Below are 27,664 nucleotides of genomic sequence, written 5' to 3'. Positions count from 1 at the left end.
TACTGTTGTTATTTCCTCTTTGTCCCATGTGTTGTTTACATGTGTATTATTTAATATCCAAATATTTAGGGATTATCTATTTCTAGCATAATATCTTTTGAGACTGTATGATTCTGATCTTCTGAAATTTATTGAGATTTCTTTTGTGATCTAATGTTATGATCTATCTTGGTGAATGTTCCATGTATACTTAAAAATAATGGCATATTCTGCCGTTGTTGGGTATAGATTTTGAATAAATGCCAATTGGGTCAGGTTGTTGGTCTAGCAACTTCTTCTGATTACTAATTATCTATATAATTCAGCAATTCAATAATTATCTAAAAATTTTTGAAAGGTGGCCCAGATTTAGAGAACCAAAAACAAACAAAAAAATAAGAAGAGATTCCATTTTGGGGATTCCCATGTGACCCAATATTTATAGTGAATCCTATCACACTTAGGTTTTGTTTCATGCCATAAATGAAATTTGGAATCAAGTTACTCCTGGCCTGTTAGATTCATTTAAACACAATATCACCTAGAATTCAAATACAAGTCCAAAACTAGGAATTCAAAGAAATATGTACACATAATAATAATCTTGTTCACAAACAAGTCTGGGTTTTTTGCGCTGCCTTTGTATAAATAGCTCAGTATCAGGTGAAAATGTTATAAGAATATTGGTTTGTATACAGAAATTTCAAGTGCTAATGGTTGTTAACCAATGGTTTTTAACCATTAACTAATGGTTAATAGAAAGGAACATTCTCATTGCTTCATAGTATCTTCACACATTAAGTTGGGCACAGAATACACAAGTGCAGTAGAAACCAACCATAAGGAAAGAATATGCTCTTAGAACTGAGTAAAAACACACTGCTAAAGCATTCTTGGATAGTAAGGCTGGATCCTTAAAAGTATATCATCAATATTTAGTTCTGAAGGATCTCTTACGAGGCAGCACTATATATGAACTTTCCTTTCAAACCTATCAATTTTGTAGGGGAAAGTTCGACATGTTTAAAACATCTCTATTCATTAATTTAAAACTATTAAAAGAAAAAATTATTAATAAGTCAACTTGCAGCTTATTTCAAAGCACAGAGAGGTTCTTATCCTATGCCAATTACACTTGGTGGAGCTGTTTTTAGGCTTTAAACAAATAGCATACAATTCAGTTCATATTATACCTGTAACTTTGGCATTCCGAAACCTATAGTCACCGATTAAAATCTGCAAACTGTTCCCTGGAATCAGACCTTCTTTTCTTCTGTTTAGATTTTTCACCAACCTAAATAATAAGTGAATTAGTAGCCAATAATGGTAGTAGAAGGTAATAAAATTGACATATACAATGCATTGAAGCTCAAATTTTCACAAAACTATTGCATGTAATCAAAAAACTTCATGACACTATGCTTGAGTCCTTTGAGTAATCTACATAGGACTTAGATTACTAACAAAAAAGGCTATTACATTATTGATCCATCATTAATTCACTCTCATGTGTACACTCTTCCACCTTTAGGGTCAGAGTACACAGTTAATGTAGCATTTCAGTTAAAGTTATTGATACAATGAAGGCAAAATTATTTTATATAAAATTTCCAAAAGCTTTATGGAAGTTTCATTCAGTCCTCTCCCAAACAATATTTCCTTCCTGTTTTGGGTTCTCTGTAAGTAAACAGTATATTTGGCAGAAGCATCTTTGCAATGAGTGCTATATAAAGTCAGATGCATGAGGACAGAATGATAAGACTAAAAACTCAGTATTTGAACTAATAAAGCAAAGTGCAGCTATGCTGTAGAATAGTGAACATGGTCCCTGGCACATAGTGGCCATTTAAACATGTGATGAATTAATGAATGACTTGACCTAATGTAATGTGATTTGTAGCCCAATATATCAGCTGAAACATCTGAGTCAAAGGTAAACCACAAAAGAGCATGCAGACTCAAAGCATTTCATTCTTTCAAAGCATTCTTCACTCACCAAAGGTTAACATTCCTTTCAGTGAGCTATATAGGCATGGCTGAAGCAATGAAATTGAAACACTGATAAGAAATGTGATATTTCTGCTTCTTGAGACTGTATAACAAAGATACAAGTAAAGCAGAACATCTGATTAGATAGCTCTGTGCCCCAGGGGGGAGGTTAACATAGCCATGGAGAATGCACCTACCATCGACCCTCAGCATCCTCATGGAGAAGCTGAATGACATCTCCATTTCTAATCAGGAGGTCTTCTGAGCCTCTCTTTCTGCAATCTGCTAGGGCTTTATATTTGCCTGGAGACTGTAAGGTTGTTTTGAAAAATGACATTACAAATTTGAATGCAAAACTACTTGTATAACTGCATGTTCTATGACATAAAGACTTTGCTCTTTTCCTCAATGGCAAATGTGGTTAGCTGCAGCAGCTTTTTAGGAACAAACAAACATCGAACAGTTTGTGATGGCCAAAAAAAAAAAAAAAAAAACAGCAGAACATGTGTTTATTTAACCTGAAGAATTCATTTTTATTTGTGAGAACAGAATTACAGTGTGAACAACACAGAAAATAACAGAGCCCGACTGATTAAAGTTACATGGATAATAAACATAAATCCAGAAAAAAGCATGAAAATAATATTTAAATACTGTTATTTGTAAATTACTCTCATAAAAAACAATTATCTTGGCACATAAAAAAGGCAATGGCCCTGAACAAAGATTTACAGATGTCCCCAAAAGGATTTCTGTGCTTCATATCATTTTGCACAGGTAAAAATCATGGGCGCAAAAGCTTAGTCCAATAAAAGCATATTAAACCATAATGCTGTGCTTTACTTGGCCTTAATCATTTTGCAGCTAGAATTTTAACTTGATTCATTAATAAGCTAAATAATCCAAGGCACACAGATTGAATTTGGTTACAACGTAGACAGAGAAGAAATAATAATCAAGTCCAAATGTATTCTGAGATGTGAGTTTTTCCAGCACAGTATCTTAGACATTGGATATATGATTTTATAGAAAAAGAGTACCATAATTAAAAATGCTTTTTTAATATAAAAGGAAAGTTGTCTATATATGGCAGAAACCATTCACAATAATGTAATTACCCTCCAATTAAATATAAGATACAATTTTAAAAGGTTTAAAAAAAAGGAAAGAAAGAATTACGTGCTATCGAGCCTTTGCACATCCAAAAGAATTAACCTGAAAGTATTATCCACATCACTTGGGCTGAATGTCTTTTGAGCAGTATTTTTATCATATGGGCTGAGAAGCAGGCAGGAAAGAGCTCCTTGCCATTCAAGAGAGTAGCTTCATTAAAACAGGACAGCCATCTCTGACTCAGGCTTCTCCAAGGGAAGCAGCACCCATTATTTCTTGGTTTTGACTTAATAAAGTGAGGCTAAAAGATAGCTCATTCCTACTTGCTTTTCTGTTTAGTTTGGGGGTTATTTTATTGAGGGGTGTGGAATGCACCATATTATCTTTGTATCTATTTTCCTTAGTAGCACAAGTCAGGGAATTCATGGGAGAAAGGAGAAGAGCTATTGGGTTTTTCTCCATTCCCGCCCCCTAAGATGAAAGCATTCTTTAATTTTGCATATTTGCTTTATTTTCTGACATGATAGCTGGAAAAATGCTTAGTGAAAGCTTTCTCAGTTCTTGACCATCCCTTCGTAGAGCATCATTTACAGCAAGCATTGAAACCCCACCCAGCTTCCCCTGACTTGTTGCTCAATGAACAATGACCCCTCCTGTCCTCAGATAATGTTACTTCGGGAAATGAAAGTTCTTTTCAGTGATTCTCAAGGTTGGGGGGTTCCCAGGGCCTGCAAGAGTAAAAGTTCTATTATTCGCCTTTTTCATTCTCATCCTCTCACAAGTCTACTAAGGCATTTTCAAGAGGTCACCAAATGTGTGATAGCACAACAGACTGAATGTAAATGCCAGTACGAGAATCCAGCTGTCTTTTCTGAAGTCAGATGTTAAATAGATTTGCAAAAAAAATTTTTTTGGTTGCACCATGCAGCTTGAGGGACCTTAGTTCCCTAACCTGTGCCGCTGCAGTGGAAGCACAAAGTCCTAGCCCCTGGACCATCAGGTAAGTCCTTTATGTCTTCATTTTCTTTGGTTGCAAAAATATTTCACATGCCCCCCTTCTCACTACATTTTTTTTGTTTGAAAAATGCAAATTCACTAAAAAGCTTGAGCACTACTGGTCTAGACAACGAACTCTGGACAAATCTCTTACCAGCTCTGGGCCTCGGTCTCCTCCTCTGTCAGTTGGAGGGAATAAAGCCTGCCCTTTTTCTCACTAAGACTACGAATATTCAGTGTGAAATCATTTTGTCAACTGTAAACGACCATACAAATATGAATTATGGTCATTATATTATTGATGAAAAAATATTCTGTTGCTTTTTTAAAGAACACATTCCAGCATCAATGCTATGGAGCTTTGAGACCAGAACTGCCCAAGTGAATGTATTCCTCTGAAAAGCACCAAGGAACAGTCCACTACAAAAGCAATATTCCCACCCTCCACACTGGTGACTTCAGAAAACTGGAGATTTATCCTAAACAGTCCTAACTCCTTGGGATAAGCCACTAGGAGCCTAATAACACCAAAAACTAATTCTTCTAGAAAACATTTACTTTTACTCTAAAGCAGCCTTTATTTTTATGGGGTGTTCCCCTGCTCGGATATGCTAAGATTCGTAGCATTAGCATGTTTTTTGACAGCCTACTAAAATATATTCCCCAGATGAAATTAAATAGTTTTTAAATGTGTCATATTTATTTCCTACATCTAATCTAGAATCTATTCTAAGTATACCTGAACTTCCTGTTGTGCTCTGATTTTATCTCACATGCCCAGATTGAAAATAAAATAAAACTGAAGATAAAATTGGTCATGATATAAGACTTGGAATGATTGACTATCTCATTAACTTCAGTAGGGGCTCAATGTATGGCTCAAACAAGTTCTTACAGAGAGAAGTGCTTACTGAATGTTCACAGTAAGATTTATTTCAAGTTTTTTGGCCTTGGAACACCTCTAATAACCTCAAGGATACTGACAAAAGACTGCCCCTATGTGCCTAATCTATTTCATCAATAAAACTGCTTGAAGAGTTTTTATTTATTTACCTTAATATGTCATTACTAACCATTAGAGGTCTTTCTTCTTCATGGCCATCATAAGAGGAGTAGAAATAGTTACTGGACCATTTCTCAGGTTCATCAGAGACTTTTGCAGATGATGACATCTCAGTCCAAACTGTAAGAAAATCACGCAGGATGGCAGTTACTGGTACACCACAAGGAGAGAAGTACAATGAACTGCAATAATCAAGGCTATACACTTCAATGGTCCAAGAATAATATCTTTTGTAATAAAACCTCCAATTGGGTTATACTAGTTTAGAATTTCTGATATTTCAGAAATATCTACACTTCTTTAACTTTTTAAGATGGTTTCATGTTGGATTTGGTACAAGTTATTATACTCCTTATTACAGAAAAGTCATCTCTTTCAAAAATTCTTTCTATAGCATTCTTCCTGGCCCCACTTTTATAACACTTATAACATTCTACCTGGTAATATGGTTATTTTGGACTTATCTCTTTTATTATGCAAGGACCACGTGTTACACACTGTGTGTCTCATAAGAACCTGCCTGTAAGAGATGCTTAATTATTAAAATAATTAATAGCATGCATTGAACTCATATGAATGAAGCACTTGGATGGGGTGAAGAAGTAACAGAATGTCATCTTGGCCACACTAAACTATGAATGTAACCTTGAGCAAGCCATGTCAACTTTCTCTGACTTGGTTTCCTCATCTGTCAAATAAAAGCAGTGATACTAGTCTCTCTCCTGACGATTCAGGGGGCCACAGTATAGATGACCTGAGGGAAGTGACCTGTAAATGGAGCTGAAGCTGAGCAAGGTTGTTGTTCCTGTTTCTCCTCAGCTAGTAGAGAAGTCTTCTAGATTGAGGACCATCATGTTTAAGCACTGAGAATCAGGCACTCTGTTGGCCATTTCTTCAGAGAAGTCTATTCTGTTGATCCCGGAGTTGTTAATGTGACCCTCTTGGATGTCTCTGAAGCACCGTTTACTTCCCTGTTATCACACTATCAAGTTGGATTTTCATTGCTTGTTGCATTATCTTTCTACAGTCCTAGCTTTATTGGAATGGCAGCTGAGTGTATCTCAATTAGACTGTATGCTCAGAGTACTGTAAGATTCCTGGCAATCAGGCTGTTATGTTCGTTGAAGTAAACAAATTGTTTTAAAACTCTTTAAATGATCAAATTTGCAAAAGAAAAGAAAATATTCCATTTGTAAATAACTCTTCTCTATTCACTAACCTATAGTGAGTCACGAGTGCATCCCTTGATGCAGTGTATGTGTTCTATTCACCTCTGTATTCTGTGTAGGAGGGGCTTCCAAACTTAAGCAGGTGCCAGAAAGAATCACATGGAGAATTTGTGACATCACTCCTAGAGTTTCTGATTCAGAAGGTCCAGGATGGAGCCAAAGTACCTGCCTTCCTGACAAGTTCCCAGGTGATGCTGATGCTACTAGTCCACGGACCACACTGGTCCACAGACCATACACAGACAGCTCGGCAGTGCCCACCAGAGAATCTTGCATATATATACAAGACAGAAGAGCTTTCTAAAAATGGGTTAACTCTGTTTTAGTCAGTATAAAGTGAATAGATGGAAAGATTTCTCAAAATAACAATGAGAGAAAACAATTTGCACAACCATGAATCCTCCCTTCGGATAACCATTACACATACCTGTATTTGCTTCTGCCTGAATTGATGTGATGGACTCACCGACCTTCACCATAGTGCTGATATGTTCCAACTCAGGTTCCTCAGCACCTATAAAAGCTCCCTGTTGCCCTCTGAAATAGTAAATATGTAAAAAGTGAGCTTTCTTACAGTCTAAGAGTAATAAGAAATTTAAAATGGTATTTCTTCCATTGATACCATGTGATAAGAACATAATCTAGGGGCTTCCCTAGTGGCTCAGTGGTAACGAATCCATCTGCCAATGCAGGAGACTTGGGTTTGATCCCTGGTCTGGGAAGATCCCACATGCCTCAGACCAATTAAGCCTGTGCACCACAACTACTGAACTTGTTGTGCTTCACAGCCTGGGAGCCCATGTGCTGCAACTACTAAAGTCTGCATGCCCTAGAGCCCGTACTCCACAACAAGAGAAGCCACCACAATGAGAAACCTGTGCACCGCAACTAGAGAGTAGCCCTTACTCGCTGCAGCTAGAGAAAAGCCTGCATAGCAACAAAGACCCAGCAGAGTCAAAAATAAATACATTGTAAAAAAAAAAAAAAAAGAATATAATCTAAGAATCCATTCAAGCAGAGCTGACTTTCCCCTGTATTTAAGTCTGTGTGATAATAGCTCATAATACACAGAAGCTTAAATCCTAGGATCCAAGCCAGCATGGAAAAAAATGATTCCCTTCTGAACCCAAGGCAGGTATATTACATAAAATTCCTGTTGTATATTATATTGTATAACCAAAATTTGCTAGGAGGTATATCCTAAATGTTCTCACTACAGACACAGGAAAGAATAACTATGTAAGGTGATGGATATGTTAATCAGTTTGACTGTGGTGATTATTTCACTATATATATATATATATATTTATACATACACACACACACACATATACATATATATATTGGAGAAGGAAATGGCAACCCACTCCAGTGTTCTTGCCTGGAGAATCCCAGGGACAGGGAGCCTGGTGGGCTGCCGTCTATGGAGTCGGACAGAGTAGGACACAGCTGCAGTGACTTAGCAGCAGCAGCATACATACATATATATACACACACACACACACGCACACACACACACACATATATAAATAAAATCATAGGCTTCCCAGGTGGCACTAGTGGAAAAGAATCCACATGCCAAAGGGGAAGACCCAGGAGACACAGGTTTAATCTGTGGGCTGGGAAGATGCCCTGGAGGAGGAAATGGCAACCCACTCCAGTACTCTTGCCTAGAGACTTCAATGGACAGAGAAGCCTGGTGGGCTATAGTCCATGGGGTTGCAAAGAGTTGAACACAACTGAGCATGCACGCAATCAACACAATATCAAATCATCAAATTGTATTCTTAAATGTATACAATTTTAATTGTCAACCATAACTGCATAAGTTGGAAAATATAAAGAAGAACAAAAAATCACTATTGTTCTATGAACTTTTAACTTTAATGAATTAGGTATATATATATATATATATATATACACACATACATTATATGTATATATATACTTGTGTATATATATACTTGTATATATGTATATATATATACATGTATATATATGTATATACACATACTTGTATATAAAGTATACATATACTTGTATACATATACATATACACTTGTGTATATATATATACAAGTATACAGATACTTGTATACATATACTTGTGTGTATATATATACTTGTATATATATACACTTGTGTATACATATACTTGTATATATATATACTTGTATATATGTATATATATACTTGTATATATGTGTATATATACTTGTATATGTATATATATGTATACATATGTATATGTACATATACATACATATACATATATAAGGTATATATGAATGATGATTAAAACTTTAATCTGATTAATACTGTTGAGGTGAATCAGCTAATATTGAGTCAGTACTGTCTGATATCTAAAGACTTCCAGAATATATGACAAAATATTGAGTACTGTGAACCCTGGAAAATAAAGACTTCCACTGTGATTTTAAAATGGTTCTCTTAAATGCAAATCAAAACCACAATGAGGTACCATTTCATGCCAGTCAGAATGGCTGCTATCCAAAAGTCTACAAACAATAAATGCAGGAGAGGGTGTGGAGAAAAGGGAGCCCTCTTACGCTGTTGCTGGGAATGCAAACTAGTGCAGCCACTATGGAGAACAGTGTGGAGATTCCTTAAAAAACTGGAATTAGAACTGCCATATGATCCAGGAATCCCACTGCTGGGCATACACACCGAGGAACCCAGAATTGAAAGAGACGCGTGTACCCCAATGTTCATCACAGCACTGTTTATAATAGCCAGGATATGGAAGCAACCTAGATGTCCATCAGCAGACAAATGGATAAGAAAGCTGTGGTGCGTATACACAATGGAATATTACTCAGCCATTAAAAAGAATAACACATTTGAATCAGTTCTAATGAGGTGGATGAAACTGGAGCCTACTATATACAGTGAAGTAAGCCAGAAAGAAAAACACCAGTACAGTATACTAATGCATATATATGGAATTTAGAAAGGTGGTAATGATAACTCTATATGTGAGACAGCAAAAGAAACACAGATGTATAGAACAGTCTTCTGGACTCTGTGGGAGAAGGCGAGGGTGGGATGATCTGAAAGAATAGCATTGAAACATGTATATCATCATATGTGAAACAGATCTCCAGTCCAGGTTCGATGCATGAGACAGGGTGCTCAGGGCTGGTGCACCTTTAACATCAGAGAAACAGTGGGATAACTATTAAGGACTATCAGGCTCCATGACCAAGGACAGAACTTAGAAAATGATGTGTTTATAGAATTTGATGAGATATTGCTAAAAGGGTAGGTAATTTTTGTCTGATAGTTTAATTACATTATTTCATGTTACGCACAGAAAACAGAAGATTGCAAGAGTGATATTTCTTAAAGAAGAATCACTTACTCGTCATTCTGCTGAGAAGAAAGATGCGTCTTCTCTGTTAACTGATTATGCTGTTCCCGTTTCTTAACTGTGAAATAAAACAAAGCTTACATTTAGAAGCCATGCTTCTTACTTCCTTGAGGACCAATAACCTTCACATGTGCATATACACACACCTCAATCCCATTCTAGTTCACCTTCACAGACTTGAAACAGCCAGAGGGAAGGCCAGTTTGAAACAGCCAGATTGAAGGCCAGTCGGAATTCAGAATATAGAAAAGGATCAAACCATGCTGTATTTTATTCAAGACATTCAAGTTTATAACTAGCACCCCTCTTAGGCCAACATTACTAGGCACTGATTACTGAGTTCCTACACAGAGCTGCCTCATGAGAAGGACTTAGAATTAACACATTCAGACTGCTTTATCATTGCAAAACTGCTTCCCAGGCATTAGAGCTCATCTTTTACTGCAAAATTCATTTTCTGAAATAATTCAGACAACTCCCTGAATCTTGATCTCCTACTAATGAGTTTAATTATAAATAGTAGAAAGTAAATATTCCTTGTAAAAATTATCACAAATCTGAGACACTGAACTGTTCTTATACTTCCCGTTCTAGAGAATGCATGCTTGAATTTACCTGTCAAAAGTTCCTGTTGCTTCAACAAAATATTTCTGATTTCTTTTAACCACATCATCTTCATATCTATATTCGAAGCCTAAAGATTTAAAAAGTGAGGGAGGAGAAGACATGTTTTCTTTTTAAAAGGATGCTTTATAATAAAACAAAGGTCATTATTATATTAAACATAATCTATATCCTGAACTATCATATTCTTACCCTAATATTTTGATTCTTAAACTTCCAAGAAGCAAATAAACAGCCATCGGATTAGATGAAATAATAGTCAAGACTAATTTGAAACTGCCCTTCAATAATAATGCTTAGTGAAAAGTGAAAGTCACTCAGCCGTGTCTGAATCTTTACAACCACATGGACTGGAATTCTCCAGGCAAGAATACTGGAGTGGGTAGCCATTCCCTTCTCCAGGGGATCTTCCCAACCCAGGGATCAAACCCAGGTCTCCCGCATTGCAGGTGGATTCTTTACCAGCTGAGCTATCAGGGAAGCCCAATGCTTAGAGAAATGTGAAATATAAATCTCACTTATTCTTTTTTTTGTGCAGCAGGGTTTTTAAAATATATAAACATTTTCATGTTTAATTTTAGTAAAACAAAACAAACATTGTTTCTGAAAAGACAATCTATTGCACAGAATTCCCTGGTGGACTATTGGGTTAGGACTCAGTGCTTTCACTGCTAAGGTCCTGGGTTTGATCTCTGGTTCAGAAACTAAGATTTGACATACCACACTGTAGTGCAGCCAAAAAAATTAAAGACAATTGCTTGCATAGTTATCTTCATAACTGATGACAGCATGAAAGCTTCCTTAAATATCCTCCCATTACTTACAAGATAAGTTTGTTAATAGATAAGAAAAATCTTACATCTACATCAAGCCAAGAGCATATATTTTTATGAATTATCTGTATATTGTCACCCTGCTTATTTAACTTATATGCAGAGTACATCATGAGAAACTCTGGGCTGGAAGAAGCACAAACTGGAATCAAGATTGCCAGGAGAAATGTCAATAACCTCAGATATGCAGATAACACCACCCTTATGGCAGAGAGTGAAAAGGAACTAAAAAGCCTCTTGATGAAAGTGAAAGAGGAGAGTGGAAAAGTTGGCTTAAAGCTCAACATTCGGAAAACTAAGATCATGGCATCTGGTCCCATCACTTCATGGGAAACAGATGGGGAAACAGTAGAAACAGTGTCAGACTTTATTTTGGGGGGGGGCTCCAAAATTACTGCAGATAGTGATTGCAGCCATGAAATTAAAAGACGCTTACTCCTTGGAAGGAAAGTTATGACCAACCTAGATAGCATATTCAAAAGCAGAGATATTACTTTGCCAACAAAGGTCCATCTAGTCAAGGCTATGGTTTTTCCTGCGGTCATGTATGGATGTGAGAGTTGGACTTTGAAGAAAACTGAGCATGGAAGAATTGATACTTTTGAACTGTGGTGTTGGAGAAGACTCTTGAGAGTCCCTTGGGCTGCAAGGAGATCCAACCAGTCCATCCTAAAGGAGATCGATCCTGGGTGTTCATTGGAAGGACTGATGCTAAAGCTGAAACTCCAATACTTTGACCACCTCATGTGAAGAGTTGACTCATTGGAAAAGACTGATGCTGGGAGGGATTGGGGGCAGGAGGAAAAGGGGACGACAGAGGATGAGATGGCTGAATGGCATCACCGACTTGATGGACGTGAGTTGAGTGAACTCTGGGAGTTGGTGATAGACAGGGAAGCCTGGCGTGCTGCAAATTATGGGGTCGCAAAGAGTCGGACACGACTAAGTGACTGAACTGAACTGAACTGACTGAAGACAGAGTTAAAACAAAGAAAAAACACCAAGCATTGTCAACAGGTAACAAGTCATGATACAAATACTTTTTGAAATGGCTCTTAAAATGTTCTAATTTCTCTCCTCTTCCCTGAAACAGGTTGAACATTATAGCATGTATGTCCAGGGCTTTAACCATATTCTTTAGAAACAGCAACCTGATCTGAACCATCATATCACCTTGTCTCATAATCAGGTCCTCTCTGAATGCTGAGCACCAGAGGAACTCAGCACTGTTATCAATCTGTAACTCTAGAAATTTGATGGAGACAGAAAAGCACCAGCCAAGCTCTTGGCTTCCAGCTCTTATTCATAAGTCTCCTGATGTAGCAGTGAAAACTTGAAGCCATATAAAGCATCACAGACACATCTCAAGTTGAAGAAAACTTTGGCCAACAGAAGTAACTTAAGTGTGCATCAACAGATCAATGGATTTAAAAGGCAGTATATATATATACACACACACACATAATGGAATACTACTCAGTCATAAAGAGGAATGAAATTTTGCCATTTTCAACAATAGGATGGACTTGGAGTTGGTGATAGACAGGGATGCCTGGCATGCTGCAATTGGAGGGTATTATATTAAGTGAAATAAGTCAGAGAAAGACAAATATGATTGCTATCATGTATATGATATCACTTGTATATGGAATCCAAAAAATAAAACAAACTAGTGAATATAACTAAAAAGAAGCAGATTCACAGATACAGAGAACAAACTAGTGGTTACCAGTTGGGAGAAGGAAGTGTAGAGGGGCAATGTGGGGGTAGGGAATTAAGAGCTACAAACTATTAGGTATAAAATAAACTACAAAGATTTATTGAATCACTTGGGGACTATATCCAATATTTTATAATAACTATAAATAGAAAATAATCTTTAAAAATTATGAATCACTATATTGTATACCTATAACATATAATATTGTACACCAACTATACTTAAATAAAAGAATCAAAGAAAATTTGCTAACTGATAACATGTTTAACTATATCACAAAGAATAATTATCAAATAATATTTAGATGACCTACAGGAAAGGACTGAGAATTTCTGTAAGGTAACCAAAATTATTTTTGTTTGCAAATTCAGACTTTTGTATCTTAAGGCAGGTAGAGTTTCTAGAACAATTCTTAAATGACCAACCTGGACAATATAAACTTCTTCCTTTCCAGCATTCCAGATTTCAAACTTGCGGTTGTCTCCTTTTACGTATTCAGTGATTCCAAGTTCATCCATCTACAATATATGTCATGATTTTTATGAGCATTTTATTCTGAAAATGAAATTACATTAAACCTACTCCCATCATACCCATCATATTCTAAACAAAACAGAATTTCTCATTTGTGCAAAATATACTTTTACATTCAAAGAATATGATGAATATAATCACAGACCTGAGTATTTGTATGTTTTCACTGAACTATGCACTTTTAGTACAGACTACACGCTCCATTCCAGGGACTGAAACAAATGTTATAAATTTGAACATACAAGTAGTCCATCTAAGATTGAATTCTGTTATAAATTAACAGTATACTATAAAAACAAATTTTGTCAAACACAGAAGTAAAAGTAGTTAAATATCAGTGAACAAAGTCATCCAAAACTAATTTAAATGGTTTATTTTTAATAATCATAGGCCAGATAAGTTAATCTCATAAATTATTACTTATGTCTATAGAAGTCCTACATGTTATAGACATCCAATTTACAGGTCAGGCAGGAACCAATCAGCTACACAAAAATCCCCTCTATTTCCACCAATCTCTCAGCCTCTCTGGAAAATAATCTGTCATGGGAGAGTGATGTCTTCTTGTAGCCAGTGAAACTTTGACACGCAATAGTCCTTCCTTACCATAGTTTTTCTTCTCTTTCACATGATTGTGCAAAGCACAGACTTTTCCATTTTCTTTTATCCTGTGCTGCTAGTAGCTTGGTTAATTCCATTTTGAGCAATTTCACTCCCTTGTACACATTCTCTTTTAGTCTTCTGCCTTCTTTTCTTTCAACTCTTGCCTAATTATCTAAAGGAATATCTCCTGCTCTGTTCCATTTACATGTGTCCCAAATGATCCTAATTAGAGCTGATAAGCATTAAGAGTAGTTCTTAGTGAGATCCCCATATCAAGAAAAAGAAAAGGGATTATACTTAGAAATGAAAAAGCCTGTGACATCTACCCTGAATGTACTCAGAAGTTACTTTCAGAATGTCCAAAAGTCATCTTTATATTCCTACTCAACCACTCTAACTAAACTACTTTTGTTTAAACATCAGGTTTTAAGATAAATAATAATCTCATATTCAAGCTCTATTTAAACTGATTTTGTTTCAATACATGGTTTTGTCCTAACAGCATGATAAGATGGAAAGCCCATGAGCTAGCTAAGTGTCTGGCTGCAAGTTGCCTAATCTTTCTGAACTTCCGTTGACTATAAAATAGGAAGAGTACCTATATCATAGAGTTGATAGAAGGATTATATAGCATGAATTAAAGACTTAGATAACAAGATGAGTTTTTTAAAGTATGAGTTTGCTTTCTCAGCTTTTCCTTATTTGAATAGCAACAGTTTTGCTATTTTTCACTGCCTACATAGAGCACAGCATTACAGATTAAATAAATCTTTTGAGTTACTCTGGAAATCTAACAATTATCTCTATCAAACTACATTGTTCTTGCCGTTGTTGTTTAGTAGATAAGTTGTGTCCAACTCTTTTGTGACCCTATGGACTGTAGCATGCCAGGTTCCTCTGTCCATGGCATTTCCCAGGCAAGAATACTGGAATGGGCTGACATTTCCTTCTCCAATATTGTTCTTAGTTCTAAGCAACTCACTACAAATGATCCACTGTAATACAATCTATTTGTAATTCATGGATTGTACATATTTTCTCAAATAATAAAATATAAAGATTTTATTGAAAGGTTTTTAAGAATTGAGGCAGAGTTAAAGTTCTAACTATCAGTCATATGATATACTATGTAATAAATAATATATATATAAAACAAAAGAACAAAGCTGATTCTATAGTTATACCATAACTGTGATCTCTGCCTCATCTTTCACATTTTCATTGATGATTTCTGACAGCTGTGAATTTATTTTCTTTACTTCAAAGCATTTTATCTGAAGACATCTTGCTGCATCAAGTACTCAGGGCGCCAAATTTTAAACTAATTTTCTGTCTTCAGGGCAGTACAATGATGTCAACTACCTTGTTAAAGTCTCCCAGTGAGTCAAGAACTCTGGGATTTTAACCAATAACTACCTATTTTAAGACTTTTATATATGTATCTGGGATACATAATAGTTACCTCTTGAGTTAGTATTATTTAAAAATTTATCTTCATATTAACAAAACAAAAAATGCAGCAAGGCTGAACTGCCATGAGACAATTACAAACAAGGTATTGGGTATAAAACTGTAACATAACTGTATCTTGAAAACAGTTTCTGGGATCAAAAAAGAAAGAAAATGAGGATTATATCAGAATACAATTTATAAAAATTTGCAATAAATGCTGAAGAAGGTGTGGAGAAAAGGGAACCCTCTTACACTGTTGGTGGGAATGCAAACTAGTACAGTCATTATGGAGAACAGTGTGGAGATTCCTTAAAAAACTGGAAATAGAACTGTCATACGACCCAGCAATCCCAGTGCTGGGCATACACACTGAGGACACCAGAATTGAAAGAGACACGTGTACCCCAATGTTCATCACAGCACTGTTTATAATAGCCAGGACATAGAAGCAACCTAGATGTCCATCAGCAGACGAATGGATAAGAAAGCTGTGCTACATATACACAATGGAGTATTACTCAGCCATTTAAAAGAATACATTTGAATCAGTTCTAATGAGGTGGATGAAACTGGAGCCTATTATACAGAGTGAAGTAAGCCAGAAAGAAAAACACCAATACAGTATACTAACGCATATATATGGAATTTAGAAAGATGGTAATGATAACCCTGTATGCGAGACAGCAAAAGAGACACAGATGTGTAGAACAGTCTTTTGGACTCTGTGGGAGGGGGCAAGGGTGGGATGATTTGGGAGAATGGCATTGAAACATGTATAATATCATATGTGAAATGAATCGCCAGTCCAGGTTTGATACATGATACAGGATGCTCGGGGCTGGTGCACTGGGATGACCCAGAGGGATGGTATTGGGGGGGGTGGGAGGGGGGTTCAGGATGGGGAACATGTGTACACCCGTGGCAGATTCATGTTGATGTATGGCAAAACCAATACAATAAAGTAACTAGCCTCCAATTAAAATAAATAAATTTATATTAAAAAAAACTAAATGAGCACAGAACATTAATATGTATTTAAAAAGAACACACAAACTGAAGGATATACATCAAATAAATTAGAATGGTTGCTATAGGGATAGAGAGGAGATTAAGTGCAGAGGATAGAGATAAAAAAGAATGAAGGAATGAAATAAACAAGCAAGAACAAGACCTGCCAGCATGGCACAGGGGTTATGATCATGGAGTTTGAGGCCATCTGCCTGGGTGTGAATCTATGCCCTTGGATGAATTATTCACTTCTCTGGAACTTGGCTTGCCTATCCTCAAATGGGGTTGATAATAATTCCTACTTCATATAAAGTTGCTATGTAGATTAAATGAATTAACAGTGATAACATTTAAACAGCTCCTAGCAAAATAGCATGATGCATATATTTGTTAAACTTAAAAACATAGATGAAAATAATAAATGCATGAACTGAGGAATCTGAAGAACTCGAATGTCTCCATTTGACTAACTAACTGTGACTTTAGGGCCTTTCCTTTGCACAGGAGCTGTCAACTTAAAATATAGCACACAGTCATCATATAGCTGTCAGGCCATGAAATTCCAGCTTGATATGATGAAGTCAAGGCAACAGTTCCTTGAAAGTGCTTCCACATTGATCCTCTACCAAGGAGAAGGTTCTGAAACCAGGAATCAAAACTCTTAAGTAACATACCGACTAGTCCTACCAGCAATTATTTAATTCCAGAATCTCATGTAAGCAAGAGGAAGTAAGCATAGTGAGGCTTATAAGAAATAGCTTAATTTCGATCTTTCTCTGTGAGCAACATCACCATTTTCCTAATAATACTGGTCTCAATCCTTGCAGGCATCAGTGACTAATGTCTTTTATTAAGGACACTAGGCATTACTGTGGAATCAAAGAAAAAACAGGCTGATTTTTTCCTTCCAATGTCAGGTATTATTTATTTTCTGTATCTAGTAAGTCAACAAGTCTGCCTGTTTACCTGCCATGGAAATGTTTCTTGCATCTATCCCACCCTCTGTTTCCATGGTAACCACTGTTGTTTGCATTCTCATGAATTGGTTACCACATACCAATCCATCCTCACTCTGATGTACTTTAGAAATACTAAACTACTTTGTCAGTGTGCCCAATTTGTGATAAATTAAAAGTAAAAAAAGAGAGAGAAAAAAAGTAAAAAAAGAAAAATCAATACAAGCCAGAAATAGTCCATTAGGTAGTAGCTAGGTCACTCTACAAATAAAAAAGTGAATCAAATGGATTTGGGTCCAACTAGTCTATGAAGATAAAGTATGTTCCCTGGGAATAGATACACAGATAGCAGGAAACCTGAACCCTGTTTGATGTCGATTACAAACTCCTGATTCTCAACCAAAGTTTATTAGAGACATGAAAGACACTTGGAGATTTTAGGGGCTTGGAGATGGGTGGCTAATATCAAAAGAGCAACAGGGCATTTGTTACAAAAACAGTGAGAGTTTTGAAGAGCCATTGCTGTGGGTTCAGCAGGGAAAGTAGACCATAGAAAAAGGTCAGAGACCTAACTGTGGTTAGGAATCCCATCAGGAACAGCATAGGGTTGTTGGCATCTGGGAAGAATCAAAAGCAGGGCCTGCTTCTCAGGGGGCCTCCTGACACAAAGCCCTCATGCCTGCTCAGGACATATGGCCCATCCTCTTTATTACCACTACTGGATATCTCATCAATTCTCAACTTGCTAACAACCAAGAAACAACAGGCTCATGAGAAATAACCAAAATGATAGTGGCTGGGAAGTTGAGGGTAATAATTTTCTCCATTTTCCAAATTTTCTTTTCTTTTCTTTTTTTTGGTCACGCTGCACAGCATGCAGTATCTTCCTTGACCAGGGATCGAACCTCTGCCCCTCCCAGTGGGAGCTCAGAGTCTTAACCACTGCACCATCATGGAAGTCCCCAAATTTTCTTTAACAAATGCTATATTGCTTTTACAATGTAGAGCTTGAAAGATAAAATTAATTAGGTGTGAAAAAAATCAAATTTGCCAATTATAGACTCCTGTGGATTGGAAGTTCCTCTTCTCAAATGTCAAAACCATCTGGGAATGTCACTGAATTGCCAGTAACTTCCTCACACAATACTGCTCTCATTTGAATACCAAACTAACTGTAGGACAGAATGGTGGTTTGGGTTATGGGAGAGAAGAAAGCAATTTCTAAGGATCAGACAGGACAGGTGTGGGCAAGATTCAGCAATAGGTGGCTTTGGAACACCCAGGAAGAGAGGGGATGGAGGACGGATATGATGTGAATATGCTAGACATAAAAGTGATCTGGTAGTCCAGTGGTTAAGACTCTGTGCTTCCAGTGCAAGGGGGGCACAGATTCAATCCCTGGTTGGGGAACTAAGCTGGGTGGCGAGGCCAAGAAAAACAACAACAAAAAAAAATGGTGATCCATTTTTTAATTACACTGATAAAAAAAGGAAAAAACTCTTTCCTCTTTGACTCTCCTGTATGATAAAAAGTCCTTGCTACCAAGACCGAGAACTCCACCTGGTGTCATTGGTAAGACAGGGCAAATGGGGGAGCCTGGGTCTCTTCCTGTAATTTCAAACTGCACCAGACAGGACACTAGGGCACCCCCTTGAGAAATGCCTGGGACTGAAGTGAGCGAGGAAGAGAAGACTACATTCTGCCCTTTCTGGCTCTCACTTCAGGCAGACAAGTTCTGCTTCACCTGACATCTCTATATGACTCCTACTTAAGTTTTCATGGGTGAGAGCTTGAGAAATGAGTAGAGAAGGGGGTCAAAGGGTACAAACTTCCAGTTGTAAATTAAATAAACCCCAGGGATGTAATGTATAGCATGGTAACTATGGTGACCATGATTAATAATACTGTACTTCATATTTGAAACTTGCTAAGAGAGTAGATCTTAAAAGTTATCACAATAAAAAAATGTTTTTAACTGTGTGGTGATGGATGTTATTTGTGGCAATCATTTCACAATATGTACAAATATTGACTCATTACACTATATACCTGAAACAAATATGTTATAGGCTAATTATACTTCAGTTTAAAACAAAAGATTTTGTTTAGAAAAAAATATACAAATGTGTGTGACTAAAGTATAAAACCCAGTCATCTGAACTAAAATAGTACACAAATATGAATACAGTATATGCATACAGGAGAAACTATTACATTATACAATTCAAAAGGTCTTACTTTCAAACAGTGCTTAAAACTGTATGATGGGTATCGATCACCACCTTCTCCACTTTCAACACGCCTTTTACAAAATATGATGGCTTTTTCGTACAGGAAAAGGTGCCGCTGCATTGGTTTGAATCTAGCAAAATCCTTCATCTTTGTAGTACCTTTCTTGTGTCCAATCCAAACACTGAACGCACCCTGCATTATCATCTTACCCAGCTCATTTAAGTTTCCCTGGAACAGAAAACCTCAGCTCATTAGTAAAGGGCAGAAGGGCATTCAGATCTCTGACAGCATCATTACAGCGTTTAGCTTGAGCTACTAAAACCCTGAAGCATAATTTATAGTTTTAAAAGTTTCATTCATCATAACTTTTCACATGAAAACATGCCATGTGTCAGCCAGTTACAAAATGACTGTGGGACTGGGAGATAGAAGAAATCTCCTTTTCCCCGGCTTCATGTCTCCATGTGGAGGTATTTCAGCTGGGCCAACTCTCCACATGGCTTCCTCAGTCCTGCTTGGTGAGTGAGCTCTTCTAGTCCAAGTTTTCCCACGGGGTGGAGCTAACTCCTAAAGATTTGATCTCTTTCTTCCATCTCTCTATCTTGGACCTGGGCAAAGAGCACTTCTGAGACCATATGTCTCCTTAGAATAGACCCAAACATCCCATCACGTGGGATCTCCCAAGGTCTGCACTTGGGGGTAGGCCTTGTTAGGGACAAGGGGAATATCATAAATCCATCTGGCTGCTGATCTGAAGCCAATTTTCCACTTAGCATCATAAGTAATAATGCTGACATTTAGATCCTTCATTTGTCTGCCTCTTACGTCTTATTTCTCAGTTGTTCCAGGAGAGGAAGAGATGTTAACATGTTTACCCTGTAAAACTGCAACAATCATGAAGATCTACTTACGATATAGCCATTTATTGCAGTCTGATGCATTAAGTCATTAACTGACTTCAGTAAATCCAGCATTGTGTCAAGTGCCTCCTTTAATTCTACAGATCCGACACAGTCTTTGCTATATTTTAATAGCTCCTGTAATTAGAAGTCAAGAGTTAAACTTAATATTAGGCAAATATTAATAGCTGGAGAAAATGAATATATTTTTTGCTAACATGCTTTCAAAGAGGAATCCAAAGATAATGGCACTTTTTTGAGTAATTTCTTTCACATGCTATTTGTCACATTAATATTATATTTAATAACAATGTCAAAACTGGGGAAGAAATGGAATAGTGACTAAACAGTAGAAAGTAAAGAACATTCAATACTTCTGGGGCTGGCAAACAATAGCTATTAGGATACACTAGAGATTCGTTTTTAAAACAATTACACATCTTTTTGGTCCTCCATGTAGAGCAATTAATTTTATTCACCATGTTTACACCATAGAACATTGTGAAAAGACATTTTAAAACAATGTTATATTTATACCTAACATGACATTTTAGGAATCCTTTCACATTACTCAGGGATATGCTATCTTTATTTTTCACTGAGAAGGCTCATAGGAAATACAGTCTCAAAACTGTAAGAAGTATTGTTTAGTTCCACTTAACAACAGTAAACGTTCTGCAGTCAATCTTGTCCATATATCAATGTAACTTGTATGGACATTTAAACAGCTAAAAGCATAGATTCTACTGCTATATCTAGCCCTCCCAGTCAGGGAGCCTACCTATTTCTAGTGCTTCCTTTTTAATGGTTTTGCTACATCTGACCCAAAAAAGTAAGTAAAGAAAGAAAGAAATGCTTCATGTAATTACCTTCAATAGTAACTGGTATTTAGTGATACGTTGCACTGGTTTCAGTAAATAGGAATCTAGACCAAGTCTGTGTTTTAATTTTCTTTGACATTCCTGTCATTAAAACACAATTATTAATATGTTTAAATTAAGACATTTGCCTATGAAAATGCCAAATGTTCACTGATTAGGCCTAATACATGGATGTTTCTTACATCTCAAGGAAAATTTACCAGAAAGATAGCTGTCCTATATGGTATGGAAATTTTAAGAGGCAGTATATCTGAAAAACTACAGTGAACATTATTTCAAGGATTGGAGAGAGAAAAAATCCCCAAATTTCAAAGACAAAAAAAATTATGTATAAATTCACAATCATGTGGAATGCTTAAAAAGTCAGAAAGCAATGAATGATCCTATGTTAACATGACCAGAAAGTTCTTTAGAGTATCCAAGAAAACTAACAAAAGGCTCAGTTCCACAGGACAAGACCTAGAAAAGAAATAGGTTACACTGAATATAAATCAGACTGGGTATGAGAAGAGTTTCCTAAATGTCACAAGAAAAATATAGCCCTTATCAACTAGTGCTATATTTCATCTGATTACTGGCTTGCTGCCACTATAAATATAGAAGACATGACTTTGGGTCCTGGGAACATTGTAGAGTCCATATTTAGGGCAAAATGAAGCTATTTAGGATGAAATGTGCATATAGGAAGTGCAGAACACAAAGGGAATGGGAGAGGATATACCTACATAAGATTTAGGACCTTCCTCTATATATGGGTAAAATTCAATACATCTAATTCAATTATCAATTTATGGTTAAAAATGGTGAACTGATACATGTATTTGGCTCTTCTCACTCATGAAATACAACTAACATGATGGAAACACTTTTACAAGGCAAAACCTAAAGTTAAAAGCTGAGAGAGGGGAAAACATCTACAAAATTTGGAAACTGGAAAAGGGCAAACCCAAGGAATAACTCAATTTATGTTCAAGAACATCTTTCTGCCTCCTCCAAGAATGCCTTCCTCTTCCTCCTCTGAAAGTTGGAGATTAAGGTGGGGTTTTAAAAAAAGATGGTTGTATAAGAAGTAATTTTAAATGCTTGTTTAAGGGGCAGTCCTAAGATGGCAGAGGAATAGGACAGGGAGACCATTTTCTCCAACACAAATTCATCAAAAAAAAATTTGAACGCTGAGCAAATTCCACAAAACAACTTCTGAATGCTGGCAGAGGACATCAGGCACCCAGAAAGGCAGCCCATTGTCTTTGAAAGGAGGTAGGACAAAATATAAAAGATAAAAAGAGAGACAAAAGAGGTAGGAATGGAGATCCGTCCCAGGAAGGGAATCTTTAAAAAGAGAGAAGTTTCCAAACATCAGGAAACACTCTCACCGGCGGTCTATGGCGAGTCTTGGAATCTCAAAGGGCAACATAACTGGGAGGAAAGATAAATAAATAAATAATCAAAACCCACAGATTATATGGCTAACAGCAACTCCCAGCACAGAAGCAGCCCAGACGCTCGCATCTGCCACTAGCAAGCAGGGGCTGGACAGGGAGGCACGGGCTGCACTGCTTAGGGTAAGGACTGGGCCTGAATGCCCCAAGGGCAATCTGAGGGAACTAATTTGAGATAGCAATCCACACTGTGGGATAGCTATCCCACGAAAAGCCCCAACCTAAGACACTGCCAGGCCCACTCACAGAACAAAGGACTGAGCACAGCTAGCCAGCTGCGGACCAGCCTATCCCCTGCCGGAGACAGGCAGATGAGGGCAGCCAGAGCTGGAATGGGGCAGTCGTGGCCTGGGAGAGGCATCCTCTACCAAACTGCAAGCAAGCTTTGTTGCTAACCAAGACTTCTTGGGATTCTGGACGATTGACATCCACCAGGAGGGTCGCAGCCAGAGATCAGCTCCCCAGAAGAGACACATGGCACACCTGAGAAGGCACACCCATTATACACCCAGAAAACTGAGTGGAGGGACAGGGGAGGCAATAAGATGCACCCTCCAACTGGGGGTGACTGCACTCGGCAAGCACCTGGTCACCTAAGCTGCTCGGACCTGGGAAGGGCACAGAACGCAGGCCCAACCGAGTCTGTACCTTTGTGGAGTACCCAAGAACCTGAACCTGAGCAGCTTAGACGTGGGAAGTGCATGCAACCCAGGGCCCATGTCAGAGAGTTCCCGGCAGAGCAACCTAAAGCCTGAGAAGTGTAGACTGGGAAAGCCCACACGCTGTGAGTGGGGGCTAACCCAGTGCTGCTGAAACACTGTGAGCACTCCCCACACACTCCAGTGATATTTGTTTGCAGTGTTCCTCCCTCCTCACAGCACGACTGAACAAGTGAGCCTAAAAAAGTGACCACCACCGCCCCCTTCTGTCTGGGTGGAAATTAGACACTGAAAAGACCAGCAAACAGAAGAAGCTAAAATAAACAGGGAACCAATTTGGAAGTGACAGATGCAATAGATTAAAACCCTGTAGTTAGCAATGACTACATAAGGAGGGGTCTATACATCTTGAGAGTATAACCCAGAACAAGGAACTATCAGAAAATGTACTGACCCCACACTGTCCACAACACCACCAGAGAAAGTCCTAGATATATTTTTATTATTATAATTTTCTTGGGGCTGGTGCACTGGGATGACCCAGAGAGATGGTATGGGAGGGGGCGGGGAGGGGTTTCAGGATTGGGAACACGTGTACACTCATGCCAGATTCATTTTTGATGTATGGCAAAACCAATACAATATTGTAAAGGAAAAAAAAATTAAAAAAATTTTTTTTTACTTTAACATCTTCTATTACTCCTTTAATTTTCATTTTTATAACCTACTATTACTTTGCAAAAAAAGACCCTATTTTTAAAGCAAAGTGAAGTGAAGTCGCTCAGTCGTGTCAGACTTTTTGTGACCCCAAGGACTGTAGCCTACCAAGCTCCTCAGTCCACGGAATTTTTCAGACAAACCCACTGGAGTGGGTTGCGATTTCCTTCTCCAGGGGATCTTCCCAACCCAGGGATCGAACCTGGGTCTCTAGCACTGCAGGCAGATGCTTTACCATCTGTGCCACCAGGGAAGCAAACTTCTTATATATATTTTAAAATGTTTGTGAATTTGTGTTTTTTTTAATATTGTATTTTTGAGATTATAACCTCTACTCTAGATTTTTAATCTTTCCTTTTTGGTATTTGTTATCATTTTTGTACCTTTAAGAACCCAGTCTTCAGTACCCATTTTTACTTGGGACTGAGATTACTGGCTTGATTGCTCTCTCCCCCTTTTAACTCTCCTTTTTCTCAACCAGGTTGCCTCTAATTTCTCCTTCCCCTTTCTCTTCTCTGCCTAACTCTGTGAATCTCTTTGTGTGTTCCAGGCTGTAGAGAACACTTAGGGAACTGAACACTGACTAGATAGGTCTTTCTCCTTTTGATTCCCCCTTTTATTCTCCTGGCCACCTCTGTCTCCTTCCTCCCTCTTCTCTTCTCCGTATAACTCCGTGAACATCTCTGAGGGGTCCAGACTGTGGACAGCACATAGAGAAGTGATTACTGCTTAGCTTGCTCTCGCCCCTTTTGATTCCCTCTCTTCTCCTCCTGGTCATCTCTATTTCCCTCTTTCCTCTTCTCTTCTCCATGTAACTCTGTGTACCTCTCCAGGTGTCCCTCATTGTGGAGAAACTTTTCATTATTAACCTAGATGTTTTATCATCAGTGCTGTATAGATGGAGAACTCTTGAGGCTACTGTAAGAATAAGACTGAAAACCAGAGCAGGAGGCTTAAGTCCAAATCCTGAGAACATCAGAGAACTCCTGACTCCAGGGAACATTAATTGACAGGAGCTCATCAAATGCCTCCGTACCGACACTGAAACCAAGCAGCATCCAAGGGCCAACAAGTTCCAGAGCAAGACATACCATGCAAATTCTCCAGCAACACAGGAACACAGCCCTGAGCTTCAATATACAACCTGCCCAAAGTCACTCCAAACCCACTGATATCTCAAAACTCATTACTGGACACTTCATTGCACTCCAGAGAGAAGAAATCCAGCTCCACCCACCAGAACACTGACACAAGCCTCCCTAACCAGGAAACCTTGACAAGCCACCCGTACAACCCCACCCACAGTGAGGAAACTCCACAATAAAGAGGAACCACAAACTGCCAGAATACAGAAAGGCCACCCCAAACACAGCAATATAAACAAGAGGAAAAGACAGAGAAATACTCAGCAGGCAAAGGAACAGGATAAATACCCATCAAACCAAACAGAAGAGGAACAGATAGGGAATCTACCTGATAAAGAACTCCAAATAATGATAGTGAAAATGATCCGAGATCTTGAAAACAAAATGGAGTTACAGATAAATAGCCTGGAGACAAGGATTAAGATGCAAGAAACATTTAACAAGGACCTAGAAGAAATAAAAATGAGTCAATATATAATGAATAATGCAATAAATGAGATCAAAAACACTCTGGAGGGAACCAACAGTAGAATAATGGAGGTAGAAGATAGGATGAGTGAGGTAGAAGATAGAATGGTAGAAATAAATGAAGCAGAGAGGGAAAAAAAAAAAAAGAAATGAGGACAACGTCAGAGACCTCTGGGACAATGTTAAATGCCCCAACATTTGAATCATAGGAGTCCCAGAAGAAGAAGACAAAAAGAAAGACCATGAGAAAATACTTGAGGAGATAATAGTTGAAAACTTCCCTAAAATGGGGAAGGAAATAATCACTCAATTCCAAGAAACCCACACAGTCCAAAACAGGATAAATGCAAGAAACACCCCAGAACGCATATTAATTAAATTAACAAAGATTAAACACAAAGAACAAATATTAAAAGCAGCAAGGGAAAAACAACAAATAACACACAAGGGGATTCCCATAAGGATAATAGCTGATCTTTCAATAGAAACTCTTCAGGCCAGAAGAGAATGGTAGGACATACTTAAACTGATGAAAGAGAAAAACCTACAACCCAGATTACTGTAGCCAGCAAGAATCTCATTCAAATATGAAGGAGAAATCAAAAGCTTTACAGACAAGCAAAAGCTGAGAGAATTCAGCACCACCAAACCAGCTCTCCAACAAATGCTAAAGGATTTTCTCTAGGCAGGAAACACAGAAAGGGTGTATAAACTTGAACCCAAAACAACAAAGTAAATGGCAATGGGATCATACTTATCAATAATTACCTTAAATATAAACGGGTTGAATGTCCCAACCAAAAGACAAAGACTGGCTGAATGGATACAAAAACAAGACCCCTATATATGTTGTCTACAAGAGACTCACCTCAAAACAGGGTACACATACAGACTGAAACTGAAGGGTTAGAAAAAGATATTCCATGCAAATAGAGACCAAAAGAAAGCAAGAGTAGCAATACTCATATCAGATAAAATAGACTTTAAAACAAAGGCTGTGAAAAGAGACAAAGAAGGAAACTACATAGTGATCAAAGGATCAGTTCAAGAAGAAGACAGAACAATTATAAAAACACATGCACCCAAAATAGGAACACCACAATATATAAGGAAAATGCTAACAAGTATGAAAGAGGAAATTAACACTAACACAATAATAGTGGGAGACTTTAGTGCCCCACTCACACCTATAGATCAACTAAACAGAAAATTAACAAGGAAACACAAACTTTAAATGATAAAATAGACCAGTTAGACCTAATTGATATCTATAGGACATTTCACCCCGAAACAATGAATTTCACCTTTTTCTCAAGTACACATGGAACCTTCTCCAGGATAGATCACATCTTGGGCCATAAATCTAGCCTTGGCAAATTCAAAAAAATTGAAATCATTCCAAGCATCTTTTCTGACCACAATGCAGTAAGATTAGATCTCAATTACAGGAGAAAAACTATTAAAAATTCCAACATATGGACAGTGAACAACACGTGGCTGAATAACCAACAAATAACAGAAGAAATCAAAAAAGAAATCAAAATATGCATAGAAATGAATGAAAATGAAAACACAACAACCCCAAACCTATGGGACACTGTAAAAGCAGTGCTAAAGGGGAAGGTTCATAGCAATACAGGCTTACCTCAAGAAAGAAGAAAAAAGTCAAATAAATAACCTAACTCTACACCTGAAGCAACTAGAAAAGGAACAAATGAAGAACCCCCGGGTTTG

General features: G+C 37.5%; 1 protein-coding gene across 1 annotated transcript in view; it reads right to left on the bottom strand.

Moving 5' to 3' along the window:
- The window catches only part of MCF2 (MCF.2 cell line derived transforming sequence), an 88,282-nt gene that overhangs the window by 5,462 nt on the left and 55,156 nt on the right, over nucleotides 1-27,664 (bottom strand). The window contains exons 21-30 of the mRNA XM_013976301.2: nucleotides 21,491-21,583; nucleotides 20,634-20,759; nucleotides 19,729-19,950; nucleotides 13,363-13,455; nucleotides 10,376-10,454; nucleotides 9,752-9,818; nucleotides 6,797-6,906; nucleotides 5,151-5,260; nucleotides 2,166-2,278; nucleotides 1,173-1,273 (exon numbers count right to left, since the gene is read on the bottom strand). Of these exons, the coding sequence (XP_013831755.2) occupies nucleotides 1,173-1,273; nucleotides 2,166-2,278; nucleotides 5,151-5,260; nucleotides 6,797-6,906; nucleotides 9,752-9,818; nucleotides 10,376-10,454; nucleotides 13,363-13,455; nucleotides 19,729-19,950; nucleotides 20,634-20,759; nucleotides 21,491-21,583 (1,114 nt within the window). The remainder of the gene's footprint in view (nucleotides 1-1,172; nucleotides 1,274-2,165; nucleotides 2,279-5,150; nucleotides 5,261-6,796; nucleotides 6,907-9,751; nucleotides 9,819-10,375; nucleotides 10,455-13,362; nucleotides 13,456-19,728; nucleotides 19,951-20,633; nucleotides 20,760-21,490; nucleotides 21,584-27,664) is intronic.

The sequence above is a fragment of the Capra hircus genome, assembly GCF_001704415.2.
Source record: "Capra hircus breed San Clemente chromosome X unlocalized genomic scaffold, ASM170441v1, whole genome shotgun sequence".
NCBI classification, from domain to species: Eukaryota; Metazoa; Chordata; class Mammalia; order Artiodactyla; family Bovidae; genus Capra; species Capra hircus.
This window is presented reverse-complemented; position numbering and strand designations above follow the sequence as displayed.